The sequence below is a fragment of the Azolla caroliniana genome, unplaced genomic scaffold, assembly GCF_043228905.1.
Source record: "Azolla caroliniana isolate FFs.n. ecotype wild unplaced genomic scaffold, voAzoCaro1.0.p SCAF_5, whole genome shotgun sequence".
NCBI classification, from domain to species: domain Eukaryota; kingdom Viridiplantae; phylum Streptophyta; class Polypodiopsida; order Salviniales; family Salviniaceae; genus Azolla; species Azolla caroliniana.
Genome location: NW_028230440.1, coordinates 8,542,346 through 8,566,536, shown reverse-complemented (window position 1 = coordinate 8,566,536; position 24,191 = coordinate 8,542,346). Strand labels below are relative to the sequence as shown.

The window sequence follows — 24,191 nt, the reverse complement described above, 5'->3', positions numbered from 1 at the left end:
TATGTGGGGTATTACAATTACACCAAACTCACAAAAAGTAGCTTCTTCTCCGAATAGGGAAATTACTGGTGCATCTTAGACTATGTCCCTTGGTTTCTGAGCCATCCATAACATTGCTTGTTGTTTGGGGGGGGGGGGGGGAGGTTAGGCTTGTTGACTATTACATACTTTTGCCCTAAACAAAGCTCAGAATCAATGTGAACATTGCACTTTGATATAATGCTCTACTTGTGATCACATCTATCCTTGCTCTCCAGGCATTGTCGATCAAGTTTGCTCTCCATACGCTGTCAATCAAATTCACTCACGACACACACAATCATATTGGAGCTACAATGGGCAACTCCAATGTTCCATGGGAAAAGTCTTGACACACAATCATGTTGGAGCTAGGATGGGCAACTCCAATGTTCCATGGTAGAAGTCTAGGCACTACAAGGTCTTGGACACCACTAGCTTGCTAGCTGAAAAATGGTTCACTTCATTTCGGATCAAGTGTTGAAGTGAGGAACTTCCCCCCTCTCTATCACATACATACATACATACATACATATACAAACATACATACATACATACATACATACATATATACATACATACATACATACATACATACATACATACATACATACATACATACTAAGTATATATGTATGTACATATATATATATCTTATTGCTTATTTATTATCTCTTCCATCCAAAGGAAAATACACAAGGGACTCTGTTCTTGTGTGCTCTATGATGCTCCCTCTCTCTCGTAGTAAAGAAATACTCTGCTCTGGTTTCTTTGATAGGTCCCATGGCTCTGCCATTCATTCCTGCGTGCTTCCTTCAGTCTTACTCGGTTGCTGACAATCATTCTTCGTTACCCAATGTGAAACAGCAAGTAAGTCTCTCTCTGTCTCTCATACACACGCACGAGCAGTTAATTTATCCTCCTTTATTGTCTTTGTTCTATATGGTATATGTAAACTCTTCATGTTTTAGATTCATGATAATCTTCATGCGAAACAGGTATGCCTTCAATCTGGTCTAGAAAAATCATCCAGCCTCAGGCTGTTCCAACAACAACAAGAATCACATACAGATAGATTTCGAAAAGTGAAGACAGATAATCATTCTGATTGGAGTTGTAATGTACGATCAGAGAATGGTTTTGATTTCCTAAATCAGAGATCAGAATTACATTCCATAGATGAATTTGTTCGCATTCTTATGCAATGCCGGCGTAATAGAAACCTTTTGATTGCGAGGAAACTTTTTGTCCTCATTTGTGACGAAGGATTAGAAACAAACAAATATTTAGGGAATTATATCACTCCAATGTTTGTAGAATGTGGAGGTATATCAGAGGCTGAATGTTTCTTTCACAAACTAGATCATGGAAATGAACATTCATGGACATCTTTGATCATAGGATATGTTCAATGTGGCTACTTTCAGGATGCTCTTGATTTGTATGAGAAAATGCAAAATCATAATGTATACCCAAGCTCCCACACATTTGTCACTATGTTGAAAGTGAGTACAAGGCTGAAAAATGTTGAAAAAGGTTGTGAATTTCATGCTGAAATTGCAAGATTAGGATTCGATAGTGATCCTGAAGTTGCTAATTTGTTGGTTAGAATGTATTCAAGTTGTGGATTGCTTAAACAAGCTGCAGAAGTATTCGATAGGCTATTGGCTCAAGATGTTGTCTCTTGGACTGCATTGATATCTGGATATACTGAAAATGGCCCTTTTGAAAAAGCCCTTGAATATTTTGAACATATGCATTTAGCTGGTGTTTCTCCTAATGCCTTCACATTTGCTTGTATTCTCAAGGCTTGTGGCTGCCTGTTGTCTATCGAAAAAGGTCGGGAAATACATGCTGATATTGTTGCAAAGGCTCAGGAGACAAACTATTTTGTTGCTAATAGTCTGGTTAGCATGTATGCAAAATGTGGTTCTTTGTTTGACGCTCGGGAGGCCCTCTACAAGCTATGCCATCGAGATGTCGTAACATGGACAGCTCTTATTGCTGGATATGCTGAATATGGACCCGCAGAAGAAGCACTTAAATGTTATGATGAGATGCAGTTAGAAGGCATCTCTCCGAATGTTGTTACAATCATGTGTGCTCTAAAAGCTTGTGGTAGTTTAAGATCCATCGAAAAAGGTAAAGAAATACACATGAAGATTAATGATGATGAGCTTAGACTCAACACTTCTCTTGGGAACAGTTTGATTGGCATGTATTCGCAATGTGGTTTCATCTCAGAGGCACAGGAAGTTTTAAAAACATTGTTAGTTCGGGATGAGGTCTCGTGGAGCTCACTTATTGCAGGTTATGCTGATGGTGGACATGGTGAGGAAGCATTTGATTGTGTTGAGAAGATGAAAATGGATAACCTCTCTCCAAACGTGGTCACATTTTGTTGCGCCTTGAAAGCTTGCAGCAATGCAGGGCTTATAAACAGGGGTCGAGATATACACTCAGAAATTGTGCAAAGAGCTCTTGATAGAGAACTTTCTGTAGGAAATGCTCTAGTTGGGCTGTATGCTAAGTGTGGTTGGCTCAATGAGGCAGAAAAGGTGTTCGATAACCTTCCTATGTATGACGTTGTCTCATGGAATGCATTGATGGCAGGTTATGCTGAGCATGGACCCAGTCAAGAAGCACTGAATTGTTTTAAGCAGATGCAATTGGAGAATCACGTGCCTGATGTTGTGACCATTACTTCTTGTTTGAAAGCTTGTGGGAACATTGGAGCCATCGGAAAAGGTCAGGAAATACACATGGCTATACCTCCAGAGTTGTTAGCGAAGAATCCTTCAATTGGCAACAGTTTGATAAGCATGTATGCAAAATGTGGTTCTATTTGGAAGGCTCGGGAAGTCTTTGAAAAGCTTCCAGTTCAAGATGCTGTTGCATGGAGCTCAATGATAAAGGGATATGGCATGAATCATGAGGGTTCCATAGCAATACACTACTTTCATGATATGCATACCCGAGGTTTACAAGCAGATGAAGTTACCTTCATATGTCTTTTGAATGCTTGTGGCCATGCTAGTATGGTGCGAGAAGGTCAGACATATTTCAAAGCTATGAGAGAAACGTATGGTGTATTACCAAATGTGGAACATTTTACTTGCATGGTTGATCTACTGGCAAGATCAGGACATGTATATGAGGCTGAGACATTTCTTGAAAGGATGTGTCCTTCAACTATAGAAATATGGTCCTCTCTCTTGAGTGCTTGCAAAACACAAGGGGAAGTTGAGTTAGGTTTTCGGTGCTTCCAGAATCTTGTTCAAATGAAACCACAAGACGCAAGTTGGTACGTCATAATGTCTGACATTTACACAGGGGCCGGCATGTTACAAGAGGCACACAGGATAGAACATCTGAGAAAATATGTTGGAGCAAAGAAAAAGCCTGCTATTGCTTCCATAGAGGTGAACAATGAATTACATGAGTTCATAATGGGGGAAGATGGGAATGAACAACCTTTGACAATCAATCAAATCATAGGATCACGAGTTAAAGATGAAGGCTATGTGCCAAATCTTGATTTAGTCTTGAAACCACTTTCGGATCTGGACAAAGAAGCTTCTATATGTCAGCATGCTGAGAAACTTGCAATAGCATTTGGTCTTCTCAACACTCCACAAGGAGAGACCCTTCGTGTGACCAAAAATCTGAGGATGTGTAATGACTGTCATGATACAGGAAAGTTCGTATCTCAGATCGAAAAACGAGAGATAATTCTTCGTGATGATTGTTGTATACATCATTTCAAGGATGGTTTATGTTCTTGTGCTGATATGTTCTGATGGAGAAAGAGTTATAATCAATCTAATCTCAAGGTCCTTTTCCACGTTGTGAGTACAGATATGAGAATTTGTGAGCATTCAAAAGCATTATCAATGATCAACTGATGCTTTAGTCAACTAAATTCGAATACATATTCAATCACATGACGCAAATCCTCAATCAGTAGTATTGAAATGCAATAATCTCAAACATGTCGCCAACGCAATATTTTTTTGAAAATCAGGATGGTGTGTACAGAATTTATTGCTCCAGAGAGCGAGTTCTTGAACATTGTGTAAATATAGCATCTTTTCATGTTGATGAGAGTAAAAGCTGTGATATGTCATTAATCTATGATTAATGCTCATCTGAACAGAAATAGCATAGCAATGCAAGAGAGATACCATGTGTTGCTGAGAACTCACGAAATCGTATTCATTTCCTTGCTGAGGATGCAAGCATGAGAATTAACCATGAACCACCATAACGACCTTCCCCATGAAGGGCAATTGTTTATATTTTGCAAAAATGGAGTAAATGGCCGAATGTTTTACGAGACTTGATCTCTGATGTTTGTGGTATGCCAAATGTTTTAAATGTTTTCCTCCATATGTACTAGTAGATATACATATTTTGGTGTGCTCTCTCTCTCTCTCTCTCTCTCTATGTTGAAACACAAACTGAAGAAAGGCCAACTGATGTCGAAACACAAACTGATACACACCTATCTCGTAGTGGAAGTCGCCATTCTTCAACAACAGAAAGAAGCAGTGACAGATGAAAATCTAGCTTCAACTGCCTTCTCAGTTATACTGCATATGATAATCCTCTTATGGATGATCCTTTAATAAATGATGAATAAGAATATCACCATGAACCACTTTCCTCACTGCCGAACACTACCACCACCTCGAAAAAATTCTAAGATTAGCTGCTTTCCTTTCGCACAGGCAGGCAAGCAGTAATGGTGAAAGAGAGTCCTCCCTGCTACATCAGCATGCCGAATCTTCTGCGACAACGAAGCCCACAGTGCAGATTTTTTTTTTCATTTCTATGCTATTCAATAAATGAATATTGAAAACTGCAGTCTAATCAGCCTTTTAGAGGATGGAGGGGGTAAACCTCTCAGGTTCAATTGTTGATTTCTGCCTAGGAAATGGTGGTATTGGATGAAGAGTTCAATCTTGCTTCACTCTGCTGTGGTTCTTCCCACGCTGAACCCGTTATTCTTCACTTAGTGTCGATGCAGACATTTTTTGCCTACCAAGAAGCTGCATCATGCAAATTTTGTTTTTGTTTTGGCAGGCTGTCTTCGCATTAGACTGATCTTTCAATGCAGCGAGATCCTGCCCACCAACTCCGCTTGCTGGGAGAGCAAGTACCTGTCTTAACGGTTACGGCTAGAGGGTCTGATCCTTTTTTATATGTCGTCTACGCAAGCAAGCAGACGAGAACAATTATTTCTATCAACCTCCCACAACTAATAAAGTTGTTAACGAAGAAACAATGCAGCAGCTCTTATCTATTACAAAGCATTGCTTTAAAGAGTCTAATATACTGTTTGGATGGATGGGTAAACGCTCGATCGTTGATTTTTGCTTGGGGAATCATGAATAGATTTTTAGGCATGTTTCAATCCTGTTCCTTCCTCGCGGCAACTTATTTATCAACTTAGTATATTCTTCACTTATCTTCGATGATGTTGGAGTAACAAAATGCTGCGAGTCGGTGTTCTTCGCATGTAGTCAACATCAATCCTGAATGTTGGGTTCCATGTAAGGCGAGAAGGCCTATTCTTCGTATTCAACCTTACCTCATTATTAAAAAAATCTGTGTGTATCTTTCTCTCTCTCTCTCTCTCTCTAAAATGTAAACAAGTTTGAGAGTATAAGTACCATACTTTGATACAATGCTCTATGGTCTTTGACCACATTTAACTATGCTTTCCACACATCTTCAACCCAACCTACACAATAGGACTACCAGATAACTGGAGCAACAAACATTAATGAACAATGTGGCCAAACGGGCTGTTCTACAAATAGCGGATATGGTGGTCAACCAACTCTCTCTCTCTCTCTCTCTCTCTCTCTCTCAATACTAATATGAGTATTAACTCTCTTAGAGCCCTAACACTCCTTCATACTTGACCACACAACCTAGGTATTGAAGTTGCATTATGGCATCAAAATCAGCCAAATGTAAAATGCATGTAAGGTGTGCAAGAAGGGCTAGTGGAGGATGAGAATCACGTGCTTTTACATGTTCTGCATATAGTGCAATTCGTGAAAGCTATGCTGATATATATTAAGAGGAGATGATGACTTGAGTGTCATATTAGAGAGAACATCTAGAAGGTTGAGCTCATATGTGTATACCTTACATATCGAGGCTTCGTGCTTCAAACTACGAATATCCTTTCTTAGGAAGGAGGCATACATCAAGAAAACATGTGTACTTAAGTCCCATGGGTCGATATTGGCCTCTCTATGGATGCTAAAAATCCCTCTCTCTCTCTCTCTCTCTCTCTCTACTTGGTACTACTTAATGCTTACATTTGTTAGTTATATTCTCGTTGTTGTATTGAAAGTATGTACATATTTAGAGCACCTTCAACAATTTCTCTTACAGTAAATGTGAAGTGTGAGCGAGGCCTTTATACGCATTTGTGTTACGTGTAGGCAGGATGTATGTCTTAGTGGTATTATCAATGGCCAATGTATATATAATAAGGACACCCTGGTTTAAATCAAGGCAAACCCTCTTTTACTTGATATGATCTATATCGTCAAATACGTGCTTGTAAGTTCCGCTCAACAAGAGCATTTACATTTGCTCGGTTTTCTTTTGGTAGTTGCACTTATTGCTATCTCCAATTGTTTGATAATATATTATTGTCTTTTTTTTCTTCCAAAAACTGTCTTTTTATTAATGTTAATATGATTGAAGTTCAGTTTCTCTTGTATTCCCTTTTCGTAACTCCTTCCATGTACAAGTTCCTTGGATTCTTTTTTTTGTATTGGTTGTGCTTTGGTGTCATTTATGCATGTTTTTTCTTTTCCCAACTTTCTATTATTTCGTGTATACATCCTTTGAATTATTTTCTTTTGTTAGTTGGTTGATTGTCATATCGTTTTTGTTTTCTCAATCTTATGTACTTATTTTTTTTCGTATGCCATTATCTTCTTCTTTATTTACTCATGGAAGCCCTCTTGTGACCAGAGTATTTTGTAGCAAAAGAGGTTACATGTGCTTCATTGAAAATAGCAATTGCATGTTGTTGTTGACATATTCTAAAAACACCTTTCCTAAGAAATATACCATGATTGGCATTATTCTCATCCTAGCCATTCACCAATTGCATTACCACTAAGAAATGATCAATGTTTGGGGAACTTATACTTTGTTTATTGGATTGTTGGGGTTAGTATAACGTTGGAATTCTTTTTCTTGCTTATACTTTCGCTGCACATGATATTATTATGCATTCCTTTTTTGATAGAGTTTTACTTGCAAGCCACTATATCCTCTCTCTAGTGTACTAGGTGTCAATATGTAAGATTTCTTGGCAAAGCTCTTCTATTGAATTGCATGGTTCAATACACAACGTTGGAAATGATATTTTGCATGCTCTTCTTCATTATCATCAACATAAAAGTGAATTGGAGTACTACCTTATTATGTTTTTGTGGGAGATTATTTTCAACATTTTAGTGATAGATTTGTAACCAAAGTGATAAATTAGACAACTACACTCGTGTGCACGCAATGAGCTAATAACAAGTAATATAGCAAAGTTTCTTAGCATAGAGAGACCATGGTTGAGAGACGATCAAGGGGATTGACAAATGAAACTGTTTCTAGAGGTTATATGCATATTTTCTTAGGAAAGGCACATGCAATTTCCAAACATTATAATCACATTGTCAACTAGTGAGCACATTTTTTCTCCTTCATTATTGATGTAGGGGTGATGATTGAACACCAAAGAAATTCAACATTGACTTTAAATCCATAGCTTTAAACTTTTTCAGAGGCCATTGATTCATTCATTGCTTCTATTCATTCCATTGATAAAAACATCCTTCCGTTTTCCAGCATGACCAAAACAATTACATTACGACATGAATGCCACATAATTCGGCACAAGACAACATGGTTATATTAGAAAATAAAGGACATGTTTAGGACAGTTACAAGGTTATATTAGAAAACAAAGAATACATGTTCCTTGCCAAGATTGGCAAACCACCATTGGCATTGACTTTAAAAATCATTTCCATTCTTTTGGGAGACGTTTAACCATGTCATTTGATTAGTACAATCCTTACTCCCGTAGGGAAAAATCACCACACGAGTCTTAAACATTCATGAATTAATGAATTTTCTTTTTACAATCGACGATTTTGTGACGGATTAATATACTTTTGTTATTAATGAAATCAGAGGGCGTATGGTCAGTGAGTGTTAAGTTTGACATAAGATCGATGTCAGTTAACATAACCTGGACATCATTTAGGCATAGCAAGTGTCCAATAGGCATAAGGTTAGCATCAATTAGGCATGGTTAATGGTGCCTAATAAGCATAAGACAAAGCTAATCAGGTTGATAACCAATAAACATAAGGTGAGGCATTGGTTAATGGTACTCAAACCCAATTAACATAAAGTTGGACATCAATTTGGCATTTTGTTAGGTTACTGGTCAGAAGCAACAATTAGCTACAATGTTAAGTTCAAATAGGCATTGGTTAATGCTAGTAGAAATGAAGGGGAGATCTCCCCTCCCATAAAACTTTTTCTCATCTCAGAGAAGAAGAATACCTTGATCTTTGAAGAGTATGCTTATGAGACAGTAAACTTGAATATGTGTTTCATGAAGGGGATATCATCACCATCACCATCAATATATGGGTCTCATGAGAGGGATTTCTTCATCATCACCATCATCATCATTTTCATCATCATTATCATCATCATTATTATCATCATCATCATCATCATCATCATCATCATCAAATGAAGATGTGCAAGAAATTATTGCACCTTGAAACGCGACCAAGAAGAGGAGTTGGAGATATGCAGATCCGAGCCATCGAAGGCCACCATGGATCTTTCGCAGAAACCTGCAATGTCTTGCATTATAAGACACGTTTTTGTTATAACAACGGATGTCCCCCACCATATGTTGCACATGGACATGTGGATGATGATGCATATAAGAAACCTTATCCTGAATATGATCATGGATAATATGTTGTTGCACGCGGATATGGTTGTGGAGATCCATAACCCCATGATGATGAGAAGGAACACATTCATTGTCAGTATATGCACCCCCATGAGCATCATCATAGCCATGGTAGCCATTTAATGAAGAAATTAATTTATCAGAAAGGATTGGGGAAGAAGGAGAAGAAGAAGAAGAAGAAGGATCCGATTCCCAATCCGATCCTGATATTGATCTTCTTCTTCTTCTTTTTCTATGAATCTTGGACAGCATGGCCATTGGTCTCTTCGCCTTCTGCTGCTGCTGCTTCTTCTTCTTCTTCTTCTTCTTCTTCTGACAAGGTCTCATGGGCAAGTATGATGGATCATTGATTATACTCTGCATCAATGATTATACTGTTTACTTCGACTGCTAATGAAGCAGAGCAGAGCAGAGCAGAGGTATGGCAAGAAGAATGAAGAAGGTGTAGGAAGGCAACAGAATATGATGGGCACTCTCCTGCAATCCAAATGTGGAGAGACATTTTTTTCCTCCCTTTTTCTTTGTGCTCTCTCCATATCATACCATATTTAAATATAAATTATATTTATATTATAAATCAATAAATAAATATTTATTTATTTTTATATATGTATATAGATAATGGCCTCCTCACTCACTCTTCACACCCAAGTATTAAAACAACAAAAAAGACTCCTCCTCCTCCTCCTCCTCTCCAAAAAGAAGTTCAAGAAAGAAGAAGAAGTTCAAGAAAGACGAAGCAGAAGAAGAGAAAATCGCGGTTGTGACGTATTTACTCCTAACACATTCTACGGTTCATTCGTTGGCTCGGGCGATATAGAAAAAGAAATTGGCCCCGCACCTTCATCACTATCGCTAGGGGATGATGCGTATGATGTACATTCACATGGTTTCGTTGGTACGACCAATACAAAAATGATGGTCTTCGTCATACTTATCACACTCCACACGTATGTTTTGGTTGGCCATGACCCCCTCGTCCCATTGAAAGTGTGCAAGGGTCTCCACTCCTTTTGCCATCATAGCTCTATATCGAGCTACTCTTCCTCCAGTGCTAGAACCGCCCCAAGGGAAAAAATAAAATAAACTTCTCTAAAATCTGTATGTATTGTTATTGTAGCATCTCTGCCAATTTAGGAAACATATTTGGGTGCCACATCTTTCTTTCGGAAGCTTCGACTACCGCCCCTTGGGTTCTTTCTGGATTACAATCACTTACCGTCATGTCAACAATATGAATATTTTCCACAGCCTTCCTCTAAACTTACTTGACCTGGTTTAATTGGGTCATGTCAAAATGATAGATAAGGTTTTTGAAAAAATTACTCACTAGACATTTTTTTGTGGTAATGTTGCTAAAAGAAACAAGGCGTTCTATGTAATCCTATATCCTAATTTACAAATAAGAGGCATCGGATGGCATTGCGCTTTGCACATATTGTCTCTCGTGTTCTATCAAATAAACTCAAGTGATCTATTTGTATATAATATCACCTCCCTCTCTCTTTCTCTAGGAGGTGGGTACCTCTCTCTCTCTCGTTGACATCCAATACAACCATTTATCTTTCTTTATCATTTCCAACCTTTTTATATTTCTGAACATTTTGGCACCTCTTACCACCATCTCCTTAAAGGCCATCGATAGCACTCCATCACCTTAACCACACACATGTCGATAATTGCTTGGTCCCTCATGTAAAACAAACTCTTTTATGACTCTACAAGGTCCAAAACTTTATTTTCTCAAATCTTAGCAATCTGAATGTTTCATAATAGCTAGCTTGGGTCTTCCAAAGAAAAAGTCTAATTATTTGACATTTATGAATGTGTTTTATGGATACAATTCTTCACACTCGTTGTACTCAATCAAATGTGCCAACCCATACACGTTTCTCTTAATACAATCTCATAGATACAAATGTTCACACTCATGGCATTCAATCATATATGCTAACGTATACACATTCTCTTAACACAAATTCTAATGTTGTCATGAGTGCATATAACAACATCCCATTCATCCAAGTAACCCAATGGCTTAGATGAATTACGTAATGTCAAATAAATGTTAGATTTTGATCTACACTCCTCACATCCAATTATATGCACCAACCATACATGTTTCTCTAACACAATATCTACAGTTTTCACAAATCCACACAACATTCCACCGATCCAAGAGTTTATCAATGTTTTAAAATGTAAGTCAATTAAATTTGTTGCAGTATCCAATCTTTTGCAAATAGCTCAAAATTCTATATCATGAGCCAATTAGATTTAAGATTCTTGTAGTTTAAATCTAGGTGGTGTTTTTGTGATAGTAAACCACACTAAATGGTACACGGACCATCATAGGTTTAATTACCAATATTTTTGCACGGTGTGTATGGTAACTGATTATTAGTGTTTGTGCATTCAATGGTAGCCCCAACGACACCAAATGTTGCTTGCTATGGCAACTAATTGATGATTTTCATTCATGCTAGATCGTTACTAAAAAAACATTTCAATAGACTTCACTTAAACGCATAGCGGTTGTAATGCGCTTACATTCCAAACATTAAGAAACCATATTTTAAATTGTTACTAACCCAAATCCCATATTCCTTGATTGTTTGTATACACGCATACACTCAAGGTTGTAGTGATACATCTAACTACGATGAAGATAATAGAATAATATATGAAACTAGATAGGAGAGGTTAAGCTCATTATAAACCAAGGAATTTTAGCTTAAGGAAGACAAGACCTACTCTCTCTAAACTCCAACAAAAATAGGAGGAGAAGAAATATAAAGCTTTTGGCAACACTTTCTATACTCCTTTTACATATTTAGAGTTATTTACATTTCTAATCCTTGTCTCCAACAAAAATAGGAGGTGAAGAAATATAAAGCTTTTGGCAACACTTTCTATACTCCTTTTACATATTTAGAGTTATTTACATTTCTAATCCTCTTAGGGCAACTTCCTTTAGTTCTTTACAAGTTTCTCTTTTTGTTGATCTTAAGGACCTTCTTGTAATAGGTCTTCTTATTTCGGTGGGAAGTAACGTCAGTAGAGACATTGTAACTACTTCCGTAAGTAGTTTTTTATGTCTTCTAGATTATTATGTTGGCATGGAAAAGAGAGATTGAGCTTTGATTAGTTTAAAATTTATTATCTTTGGGGATCAAAGAAGGGGGGAAGATGTAGATTATGCTTGATCTTAGAAGTTTTTAGATTTTGTTGAAGCGCGATCACTATGACACATCCAACCCAATTATGGGTTTACTGGCAATAACTACAAAATGTAACATTGATGCAAGGTCCACCTATACACACAAAAGGGCAACCATAGGTTAATGTTGTGGAAGGGGTTAAGCTCCTTTTATACAAGTGATCACTAATTTCTCATACCATTAAGTATCTTTGAATGTTGTCATCTAATGCTAAACATGAATTGAAAGTACATATGGATAAATGGTAGCAAATCTTGAAATATAGGTAACATTCTGAATTGCCACTTCTAGCAAAGTTTTGTGCCTCAAGAGTATTTATTAGGTAGCATGGTTGTCATCTAAGGCTAAACATGAATAGAAAGTAAACAGGGATAAGTGGTAGCAAATCTTGAAATATAGATTCTAAATTGCCACTTGACAAAGTTATGTAAGATTAAACATGAATAGAAAGTACATACAATAAATGGTACCCAATCATGAAATTTAAGTACCATTCTAAATTGCCACTTGTCACAAAGTTAGTTAAGGCTAAACATGAATAGAAAGTACACATGGAAAAATGGTAGCAATCTTGAAATATAAGTAACATTCTAAATTGCCACTTGTAGCAAAGTTTTGTACTTCAAGAGTATTTATAAAAGGCTTATCTTTGAGTTTAGCATTAACAATATTGACTAATGACAATCAATTGTTTGATATTTTGTACATTTCAAATGAAAGTTAGTCGCTTAATGTCTCATTGGTTTTCAGATATGGGGTTACACATACTAGGTTATGCTTACCTGATTTGACAAGTTTTGTCGCGTTCTTATTTGATGCCAAGACAATGGATGTTTGTTCAATTCACTCACTTGGCCAAAGATCAAAGATGGAAATCATTTGAATATGCATAATGTGAGTTCACTTGACCGACTATCAAAGATGGAAATAGTTTGAACATGCATAATGTGAGTTCACTAATGATCAAACATGGAATTTTTTTGAAAAATGTAATGTGAGCATATCTAACAAAGTTAAAAAGAAATATTAATATGACCATTTTATTTATGAGAGGGCAAGTCAAAATTCTACATGTCGCAATGACTAATGAAGATAAGTAGCTTTCAAACTGTGTACTAGCATAAGGGCATCTTCGCATTTGTTGACCTTACAGGTTGATGGCTATGTTTTTCATCTGCAAATGCAATACAATTTATATGAGCTCTCAAGGAGTTAAACACATATTTATGCATTTGAATGAAGGATTTCACATTTTTCCATATTCTAACCTCTCAAATGGTTCATATACAACAATAATTTGGACATGTCCTCGAATAGTTCTGCTTTGCAAATCTGGTTTGTCAACCATATCTAACCATCTCTCTGTTGCCTTATGAGGTACAAGCTAAATAAACACTACACCTAGTTAGCAAGCATAATCTCAAACTAAACAAGAAAAATCTTATAAAAATAACATTCACTCGAGAATAGATGGACACACATCATTGACAAGAACTGTAGCACGCCCAATGAACTCCGCATTGGTGAGGGATTCCTCATCCATTAACTGAATAGTTAATTGTTGACATTCAGGGTCCTCCACCTGCCATATTACGGCCCACACACATGAATCACCCATGTCAAGAGAAAATTTTCAAAGTTCGTTTAATCAACTCAAAAAAGAGTGTCATTTGTACAAATTATGTAGTCAATTTATCCCCTATCAAATTATGTGGCCATTTTATAGTCAATTCATCCCCTTCTATTTCCAAGGGTTCATAAGGGCATATCATGGAATCAAATGATGTGGCCGTTTTATAGGCAATTCATCCCCTTCTGTTTCCAGGGGTTCATAAGGGCATCATCGAAACAACTATAGCTTGAGGAAAGTAGAGAACTCTGGGATTTCCAAGGTTTTCCCTTCAGTGGTGTATGACAGATAGGTTATAATAACTAAATTCTCTTCACCTCGAGCTTGAACCCTTCATTCCAAACTGGATGCAATGAATTCTTCTTTGTCGTGCTGCGTTTGATTCGCTCAGGCTTTTTTCTCACATAGAGTAATACAAAACAATCAGATTTGCCTAAGATATCAGTGTTCATGACATCCTTTGCTTTTACCAAGGTAACATCTAGTATGCCAACGGGCTTCAACATCAAGTAGCTGCAAAAACCAAAATGAGTTCATATCATAAAAAATCATGAAAAATATATTGTAAAGATACAAGTTAACGAATAACCTATAATCCCCTGGAAGTACAGGGCAAACTATCCGGTTAGGCCACACCAAAGAATCCTCTAGGGCAGCGCGCAAGGAAGTCTGCAGTAAAACATGTTTTACTATCCAATTTGAAGTTAACTGACCTTTCTCATCCATTCACTATTATAGCTACAGGATAACATTGACCATGCTAAACAAACAATATCATGCAAGATTAATATTTTATACATCTCAAAATGCATTGCCTACATTATCAGCAATACAGAGATCTATAAACCAGAACCATTTAATCATATATACAATTACGCACATAAGTTAAGGTTTGTTTGATCATTCTATACTCACATTGATCATTTTCTCTACACCTGGCAAAGCACTAACATTACCATCTGCAATCTTCAGATCGAAATATATGTCTGGCTGATCCATAAAGTTTCAGACGGAAGAGTCTCAATTTATAACCTCATTACAGAATGCTGATATATACTCAATGTTTATGAACAAATAAAAAATACTCACAATAGTGCTCATCGCAACCAGAATCGCCCCAAAACAAGGTATAATGTCTGCCAATGGTTTTAGAACAATTTTCAATGTTCCTGACACAAAGATATTGTGTACCTAGTTTCCATATGTTTGTGATTGATGAGCCTTAAAAGTATACAGTGAAGAGTATTTAAACTTCTGCAAAATTATTATACCTTGACCTTAAAGTCAGGCCCAATGGTCTTCACTTTCACAATGATCAACTCCCTCTCAGCTTTCCAATGAACATCTGCTTCCACACAAGCTTCATCCTCTTTCATCTCGAGCATCCTAACACCTTTTCTTCAAAAAGGGTCATCTCATTAAGGATAATGGGCTATTCCACCACACACGTGCACACACCACACACACACATATTCATATGAATCTACATCAACCCTATATAAGAATAGGCATTTTCATGTGAAAGTGAGTGTCCAGTGCCTACAACCATTGATCATTTGTCTACTTAGAGCTTAGGGTGGGCATGAAACAGATTTGGCTGTGTTTGACATATTTCTTGAGAATATCTATGTATGAGTACAAACATGTCTTGTTCAGTATAAAATGGAGTATTCAGTACATCAAACACATTGCAGATTTTACCAGTGACTCGAGGATTTGCAACACCAAATGATAGGTTGGGTACTTTCATCTCCACCAATGCACCCATCTTATATTCATTTAATACGGATTGCAGATTTTCCTTCACTATGTCAGAAATCGCCTAACAATCATTAACAAAACAATAATAGCAGTGTCATATCTTGACTGTGTGGTGAACTATGTCCACATCAATCTCTGCAAATAGATGGAATGTAGATAATTACACATACAAGAAATTTGAGATTCTCAAAGTTAATTATGTACATAACAGATCATTGGTCATGGGAAGAAATCTATTCCTATCACCTTACCTCATTTATAAATGGCCAGGATTTTGCAAGCTCAATATTGAGCCATTCAAACTGCAGCAAAAACAAAATAAAATCATTAGTGAGCTAGAAAAATGCACGTGACAGGGTATCCATTGACGACTCTAGAATAAAATTCTGTTCTTTGAAGCTAACATCCATAGCGTGTCAGAAGAACATAACCAACGTAGACCCTTCCTTCACATATGTTCATGCTAACATATTTAAACATTCACAACTTTAATATGATATGTTTGATTACCTTCCCATGCAATACAATGATAACAAGGGAATACAAGCCGATTTAATACCTCATCTGGTCTCTTCATGAAAGCAGCAGCACTTGCAGGATTTCCAGGAAGTAACCTAAAGAGATCATCCTTACTCAAAGTAGCCATGTTTTGTACATAGACCTCCTGGTGGAAGAAGTAAAAATTAAACTACATAATCCTAAAGAATCACATAACTCGTAGGACTCATACTTACCAAAACTAGAGGTGTAAAAAGGTCGCACAATTTTCTTGTAAAGAAATCGGGAACAAATCAATACAAACTGACCTTCATCTTGTGAATTCGTTGGCGACGCCAGTAGGAGAGATGGCAGAGGAAGACCAAGAAGACACCAGTGAGCATACCAAGAACGACGCGAAGAAGAAAGTGCAGAGAGGAGGTCCATCGATGCAACAAGAAACAGGCATAGACCATGGATGCACACCAGAGGAGCAACAGTTGAGCGCTGGGAAGGCGAAGAATGGGAAGTAACACCTGGTACATGTTGAAGAAGAGAAACATGCGAAGACAGAGAGAGAGAGAGAGAGAGAGCTTCCATTGATCTTCTGCAGCATTCTTCTTTCATCCTGCTTGGGGCTGCTGCAGAAGGCCCTGGAAGCTTCTTCCACATGGCACGCCCACACACACACAGACTCTCTCTCTCTCTCTCTCTCTCACAAATGACACGTCATGCCCATTCATCCATTCATTTTCCCAAATGACATGTCATGCCCATTCTCTCATTCATTCCCATAGTGATTTATTTGGCATCTCTCTCTCTCTCTCTCTCTGCAACGGTCGTGCGCCACGCTGTCGTCGTTGTCGTCTGCGACGTTTGTCGCCGCCTGCTACTGTGCTGCACTCTCTCTCTCCCCCCCCCCCCCCCATCGTGCTGTCGTTTGTTGCCGCGCTGCCGCCTCTAATGTTCGTCGTCGTCTATTGCTGTCTGTCGCCGTCTGTCGCCGTCTGTTGACGTTCGTCGCCGTCTACTGCCGTCGATCGCCGTCTGCGTGCTGGACGACCTGTTGCCATTCGTCATCGTCCGTCGTAGTCGCCATTGCCGTTGCCGTGTTCTTCTCCTTCTTGTTCTTGAGGTTGCCGAGTGTAGTGTTTTGTGCTCGTCGCGTGCAAAATGCCGATGTGACTACGACATACACACAAACTCGGCTAAGTCTCGAACTCATTTATTTTATCCTTTTTTTCTCTTATTGACACTACAATGTCTAAACGAAAGGAACACAAGGATACACAAGACGAGGTTATAAGTAAGGAAGACTTTTTGGATATGTTTAACCGTTTAACAAAAATAGAGATGGATATGAAAAAATGGGTGAAAGACGCCGAAACCCACAAGAAAAAAGATAGAGAGGAAAAAGACACCCTCAAGGCCGAAATAGAAAAACTTAAAGAGGAAAACACAAACCTCAAACAACAACTTAATGACATCAAGGTATCCCGAGAGGACGGTGAAATATCCTCCATAGAGGATATAAAAGATGAGATCAAAAAAGTTAAAGAGGAGGTTAAAAATAACATAGAGTTAGCAAAAAAGGGTTGGGTAGATGTGGTTAAAAGAAACATTAAAAAAGAAATAAAGGATGAAAATATTGTTAATACCACCCTCGAAGAGGAGAAAATGCGTCAAGCCCGACGCCTAAATGTGCGTGTCACTGGGCTCAAGGAAGGTGCATCCCCAGACGAGGATGCACAAACACTCGGGAAAATGTTAGGGTACACAACGACCCCACCTATCACCAAAGCTTGGAGGGCCGGACGTGACACAACTAGGAAGAGAGCCTTAGTTCTTCAATTTAAAGACTTAGACTCTAGAATCACTTTCTTTAAGAAGAGACCAATTCTTCGAGGATTGGGTGGGGACCCTATCTATCTCGATGAAGACCTCACCAAGATGCAAATTGAGCATCGCAAGAGTTGTATGCCAAAGGTTATGCAAGCTCGTAAAGACGGGCATCACGCCTTTTATCGAGATGGGCAAGTGATCATAAATGATCGCACTACTAATTGACGGCGTGTGGCCCATGTGACAGAAAACACACTTAGGATGACCTTAGGGAATTGTAACGGCGCACTCTGGACACACCCCGGTCGCCTAGAGGGGATATTAAAGGAATCAGATATAGTTTGCCTAGTAGAAACACACCAAAGCCCAGATAGGGGACTCCCACGAGTCGAAGGATTTCGTTGGGAGTCGGATTTTAGACAAACCTCACGTCGATGCACTACTAGGGGATCTGGAGGTGTCGCAATATTGTTTCAGCGGGAGCTACATAGTAGGATAGAAATACTGAGCACAGACCTAGAAGCTCGTTTTATGTGGGTGAAAGTCTCCACAAGCAAGGACAAGGCAATATTTTTCGCCATTTGTTACTTTCCCCCGAAAGGCTCTCGTTATAATTTGGCCGGCGAGGCGAGATTAGTTGATGACGGAGTGCCACATGGGCCTTCCCCATATGAACCTCTATCGGATGACATAATCCGATATTCTTCCCAAGGAGAAGTATTCCTTGTAGGAGACTTTAATGCGAGAACCCAATCCCGACAATGCACAATATTTCAAATGAATAGAAACCTAGAAATGGTAAATGTCGATCCTTTAGACATAGACACCACACGTAGATCAAAGGATCAAGGTGCGGACGCCATGAGCTTTGGCCATCATTTGCTCGAACTCGGCAGTCAGCACCAAATGGTCATATATAATGGTTTAGCCAAGTGGCCAGGTTCGAAAGAGCTCACATGTTTCCCACATGGAGGAGGGGAAAGCACAGTCAATTATCTAATAGGACGCCCTGAAGCTACCCACATGATTAACTCCTTCCGAGTGGCCCCATGTCCTATTGGCGCGGACCATAGTTTCTTATACTTTGAGCTAAAATGCGATATCTCTAACGTCACCAACTCTAGTCAACCACGCCATGACATCACAATACATTTCACACATGAGCTCTCTGACATATATGCTCGACATGTTCAAGCCCATCTCTCCTCCCTTGATCCCTCCCTATCTTTAGAGAGCCTTAGTACGAAACTCACACACATCCTTCACTCTGCAGCAGTTAGCAGTTTCCCATATACGAAACACTCCAATCAAGGTAAAGTAGGATCTATGCCACAAAATAGATGGTATGATGAGGATTGTAGGTGCTTACATAGACAACTTACAATATCACAACTCAGTGGTAGTATTACCTCAGTACAAGCTCGTAAAGAAATGCGCAAGATGACACGTTGTAAGAGACGAGCATGGGAGGCATCCCAATATTGGGAACTCTACCATATGCTCATGAGTAGCGATTGTGCCATTGCATGGAAGAGATTACGGGAACCAATACCACAAACACCCATCGAAGATCCCGAAACTTGGCACACTTATACAGAGAGACTTTACCAAATCCCAAACCAACCACCCATTCCAATGCCTTCTACACCCCGACCTACTGTGGGGACACTCTTCACGACCTCTAGGGTCACGAAGGTCATAAAGAAATTACAACATAGGAAGTCCATGGACCACACAGGATTGCGAGCAGAACACATCATATATGCGAGAGAGTGCCTAGCTCCCTTGCTAACTCTAATCTTCAATCGTGCCCTCGCAAAGGGTTTTCCACCACAATGGACCATGAACATAGTGGCCCCCATACATAAAGGGGGAGACCCCATGGACCCAAATACTTATAGGACCATTATGATAGGTCATACCCTTGCTAAATTATATGGTGTAGTAATGGAGGCAGAGCTTAGCGATTATATGGAGACCTTAAATCTTCGCGCACCTGAACAGGCTGGCTTTAGACGAGCCTTCTCCACTATTGATCATATCTTCACGCTTAGATGCTTAATTGACCAGACTAAGGCTCGTAAGAAGAAACTATATTGTTGTTTTGTGGACTTCCGAAAAGCCTTTGACACGGTCCCTAGAGAGCGGTTGTTTGATAGGCTTAAGAGCTTGAGGATACCAGATGACATGGTTTGGGCCATCTACGCACTATATGAACAAGTGTCCGGGTGTGTTCGATGCCCAGGCGGCATATCCGATAGTTTCACTAGCACTATTGGTGTAAAACAAGGTTGCTCCTTATCTCCGACTCTTTTTGGGATCTACATTGATGAGATCATAGATTTTATTGCTCGTAAGGGAGGCAATGGAGTAGTCCTTGGGGATACGCATGTGCGTATCTTGCTCTATGCAGACGACATAGTTTTGCTCTTTGAATCCGAACACGACCTACAAAGGCACCTTAATGCCTTGGATGACTTTTGCACACAACGAGGATTGGTAGTGAATCTAGGGAAAACTAAAGTCCTTATCTTCCACACGTCGGCCCAAGTTAGAGCTAAGTGTCACCTAACTATCTCCCATAGCCCAGTTGAGGTGGTTGGATCATATGTCTATCTCGGAGTCACTTTCAGTGCCCACTCAGGTAAATTTTCGATGACACAAGCAACGAAGGATAGACTTACAAGAGGACATGCATCCCTCTCACTCCTCGAGAGACAATGCCACCAAGCATACTTCCAAGAGCCACGAACTAAAGAGTGGCTCTTTGACTCATTAGTGACTCCCTCTCATGTATGCATCAACGGTTTGGGCTCCAGGACTACCATCTTTCATGTGGACGCAATCAGAGAGACCATTGGTGATGATGTTATCACGCCAACTCCGAAGCAAATCGTCGGTCCCATGTGACATTATTAGGGTTGAGTTCACTCTACCCCCTGTGTTAGTAGAAGCACTTTTTCAACTTGTAGTCTTTATCCACAGGATACATAACCAACCACTTGATAGAATATCCCACCAAGCCTTTAAGGCTTCTCGAGCACTGTATGAGTCCGGCTATACTAGCTCATGGTATGGCATGATGGTGAGTTGGCTTCTTGCCAACGGTCTAGACATTAATAACCTCCCCCCCCTTAAGTACGACCACACGACTGATAACACTTTAATCTCTCATGAGGACCGTAATAAAGTAATACACCAAGAAATATGGCAAATTTATACTCGGTATAAATGGATCACCCCACTAGAGCCACTCCCATCTAAAATGTCGTACTATATGGAACACTTTATGCACTTCTCTGAGTTAGGTTTTATCACGCGCCCAAAATATCTAGATGTATTCTTACCACATGCACTAAGGGTTGCCATTGGTCAACTTAGAATATCATGTCACCAACTTGAGATTGAGAATGGACGTACTAATGGAATCCCTTGGGAGGAAAGGATATGTAGGTTATACCACATAGAGATAGAGGATGAGTACCATTTTACATGCAAATGCCCCACCTATGCCGAGATAAGGGCAAAATACCAAGACATACTTGGTTCCTCTCCCACCCTCCCTAAACTATTAGATACACTAGATATTAAGAAATTAGGTAGATACATCTTAGAATTGAAACAACAGAGAGAGAATAAGTTACAAAATGTTGATAATAATGTTGCTAATGTTTACCAACATGTAACAAATGAAGTTTTTCAGGAACAGGGGGAGACAATGAATGTCGACACACCTGCACCACTCGGGCTTTTCCTTGATGAAGCAGAAAATCAAAGAAGAACCAAACGCCCTTGGATGTCGGGTTTCAAAGCAAGTCGATGAGATGGAGAAGCAATAAAGAAAATAAGGGAACGTGAACTACACCGCCTAGAAGCCATGGCTAGGGCACTCTATGCATCGGGACCATGGGTCACAACCACACCAAAAACTTTTGACCTCCCACTTCTTTTTGAGAGACTTGGGTGGAAATGAGATTAGGCTTAGTGCAAAGTTTTGTACACTACTAGAACTTTCTTAGCTTAAGCTATTTTCTTTTATTTTAGTTTTGATGATTGGATAAACACTCATTTTTGTTGTAACCCAATTGTCTCATGGGCCAAATTTGGCCTTAGAAGACGTTAATATATCTTTCTTTCTTTCTTTCTTTCTCTCTCTCTCTTTCTCTCTCTCTCTCTCTCTCTCTCTCTCTCTCTCTCTCTTTTGGTAAAAGCACACAATTATATTAATTGTATGTAAAATCCACTTAGTTATAAACACTTCTTAGTCTCCTCTAGCCATCATATGCTTATGTAGGGAGAGGGACGTTCTGTAATGCTACTAAAAAACCTGAATATGCATTTGAGGAAATGATCCCCACATGCTCTAACATCCAAAACTTCCAAATGAGAATAGTTGTAAGCTTCTTTATATAGGCTTTCACCCCATGTTTATTATCAAACATGAAAGCATTACACATATTCTAATTGTGTTGTAGACCCCAATAACGTAAAAATTGGAACAATATCTCCATCTCATCATTTGATCCATTTTGAACATATTGAGAAAAAACCCATTGTTGAGGTCTCAAACAACAACGGGTTAAAACTTGCCAAATGTCGGATAAGTACTTCCAAATGGTACACGCTATAGGACATTTAATGAACCTATGTGTACTATCCTCCAATGGAACGGTACTAGTCCTCGTCTCTTTATGGCCGAACCTAATGGGAGCCCACCAATCATGACTCTCCATATGAATACCTTTGCACGAAATGGTAGATGGGAATGCCAACCACGTTGTAATATTTTCCACCACCTTGCATCTGACTTATAAACATTCCACACCTTTGTTGCTTTAGAAGATAGCCAAGATAATGATGCCATTGCATGATGATACAATATATTTGTAGTGACCTATAACAAGCGTGTACCATCTTGTAATCGCCAATCTATCCAAGGTGCGAAATTGGTTTTCAATGGCAAAGATCCTTGCAACAATTGTATATCATGTAATTTCTCCCAAATAAATCCATAATTTGGGGGAATACATAACCATCTCTTGGCATCTTCAAAATCCGACAACCTTTGAGATTCATTATAAACCGCATCTTCCAAATGTACAATCCCCAATCGAAATAAACGATTGAATTGAGATCTCAACTTCTCTTTCCCATGCCAAAACAACACTCAATTACAATATTCTCGATCACTTGATGGTCCCCATTCAAAAAGAGATAATGCATCATGCCACGACCTTACCAAATGTTGTCCACATACAGAATGTCGAATCTTTAGAGGAATACTTCCATTAAGTAGTTACCACCATGATGCTTGAATCTTTGTTTTCCCATGCACCAATCCTTCGTGCTCAATAAAATATTGCATCATAGATATCCATGGTTGATCTTGTTGACATATATCTCATAATAATGTAAATCTACAAGCCATCAAATGCCTTTCCAAATCCAATATTGTTACACCACCTAACCTTTTAGGAGTAGCCAAATGGTTCCATGAAATCCATGTAACTCCCACCATTTCTCCCTTCCGCCACAACATGAACCGAATAGGTTGTAACATGCTTTGTAATGCCTTGTTAGTCCAAGGAAGTAAAGGCAAAAAATATAATAACATGGGTATCAAGATACATTGCAACACTTTGAGTCGTACATGAAAGGGCCATAATTGAGACTTCCAGTATATAAATTTGCCCCTCAATTTACTACCAATCCAATCAATCAATTGAACATTTGTGACATCAATGCCCAATGGATAACCCAAATGTCGATAAATTGAACCTCGTGTAATCACTGACCCTTGCCATCCCAAACATTCCAAATCACTCTCTGTACAAGAAATAAGGCGAGACTTCCTCCAATTTATATACAACCTTGAAGCCAAAGCAAATTGATCCCAAACTTGCATACTCCTTTTAAGATTTTCTTTTGAGGCTTGTATAAACATAAAAGAATCATCTGCCAATGCTTGTGCCACCAATTGTCCACCAGAAGGAAGATGCAAACCCACAATATCACCATTGGCCGCAATATTTGAAAACATTACTAACAAAGGATGTGTAACAATAGCAAATAATAATGGGCTTAGTGGACATCCTTGCCACGTGGATCTAGTAAGAAACACTTTCAGAGTGACTCCGACATTAAGCATCACATGGGAGTTTGCATTTTGCCCTAGCAAAAAGATAAGTCGACACATACGTGGACCAAACCC

The 24,191-nt window shown here is 38.8% G+C and overlaps 2 protein-coding genes across 3 annotated transcripts; one reads left to right on the top strand and one right to left on the bottom strand.

Moving 5' to 3' along the window:
* The first annotated feature begins 707 nt into the window (after positions 1-707).
* On the top strand, positions 708-3,850 carry LOC147864052 (putative pentatricopeptide repeat-containing protein At3g15130). The gene is made up of 2 exons (XM_087319781.1): positions 708-888; positions 1,017-3,850. Exons 1-2 carry the CDS (start codon positions 802-804, stop codon positions 3,816-3,818), a joined length of 2,889 nt encoding a protein of 962 aa, XP_087175907.1. The 5' UTR covers positions 708-801; the 3' UTR covers positions 3,819-3,850.
* A 9,491-nt stretch (positions 3,851-13,341) lies between these two features.
* Positions 13,342-16,826, bottom strand: LOC147864051 (synaptotagmin-4-like). Of its 2 annotated transcripts, XM_087319106.1 has the most exons (12): positions 16,468-16,826; positions 16,221-16,325; positions 15,913-15,963; positions 15,602-15,722; positions 15,172-15,293; positions 14,990-15,091; positions 14,816-14,890; positions 14,490-14,569; positions 14,218-14,413; positions 13,751-13,852; positions 13,539-13,654; positions 13,342-13,444 (listed from the first exon to the last, which is right to left on the bottom strand). In XM_087319106.1, exons 1-12 carry the CDS (start codon positions 16,699-16,701, stop codon positions 13,441-13,443), a joined length of 1,308 nt encoding a protein of 435 aa, XP_087175232.1. In that variant the 5' UTR covers positions 16,702-16,826; the 3' UTR covers positions 13,342-13,440. The 2 variants fall into 2 exon arrangements, with proteins under 2 accessions (XP_087175232.1, XP_087175231.1); XM_087319105.1 differs by lacking the exon at positions 13,342-13,444 and having other exon boundaries at positions 13,493-13,654.
* Positions 16,827-24,191: the final 7,365 nt, after the last annotated feature.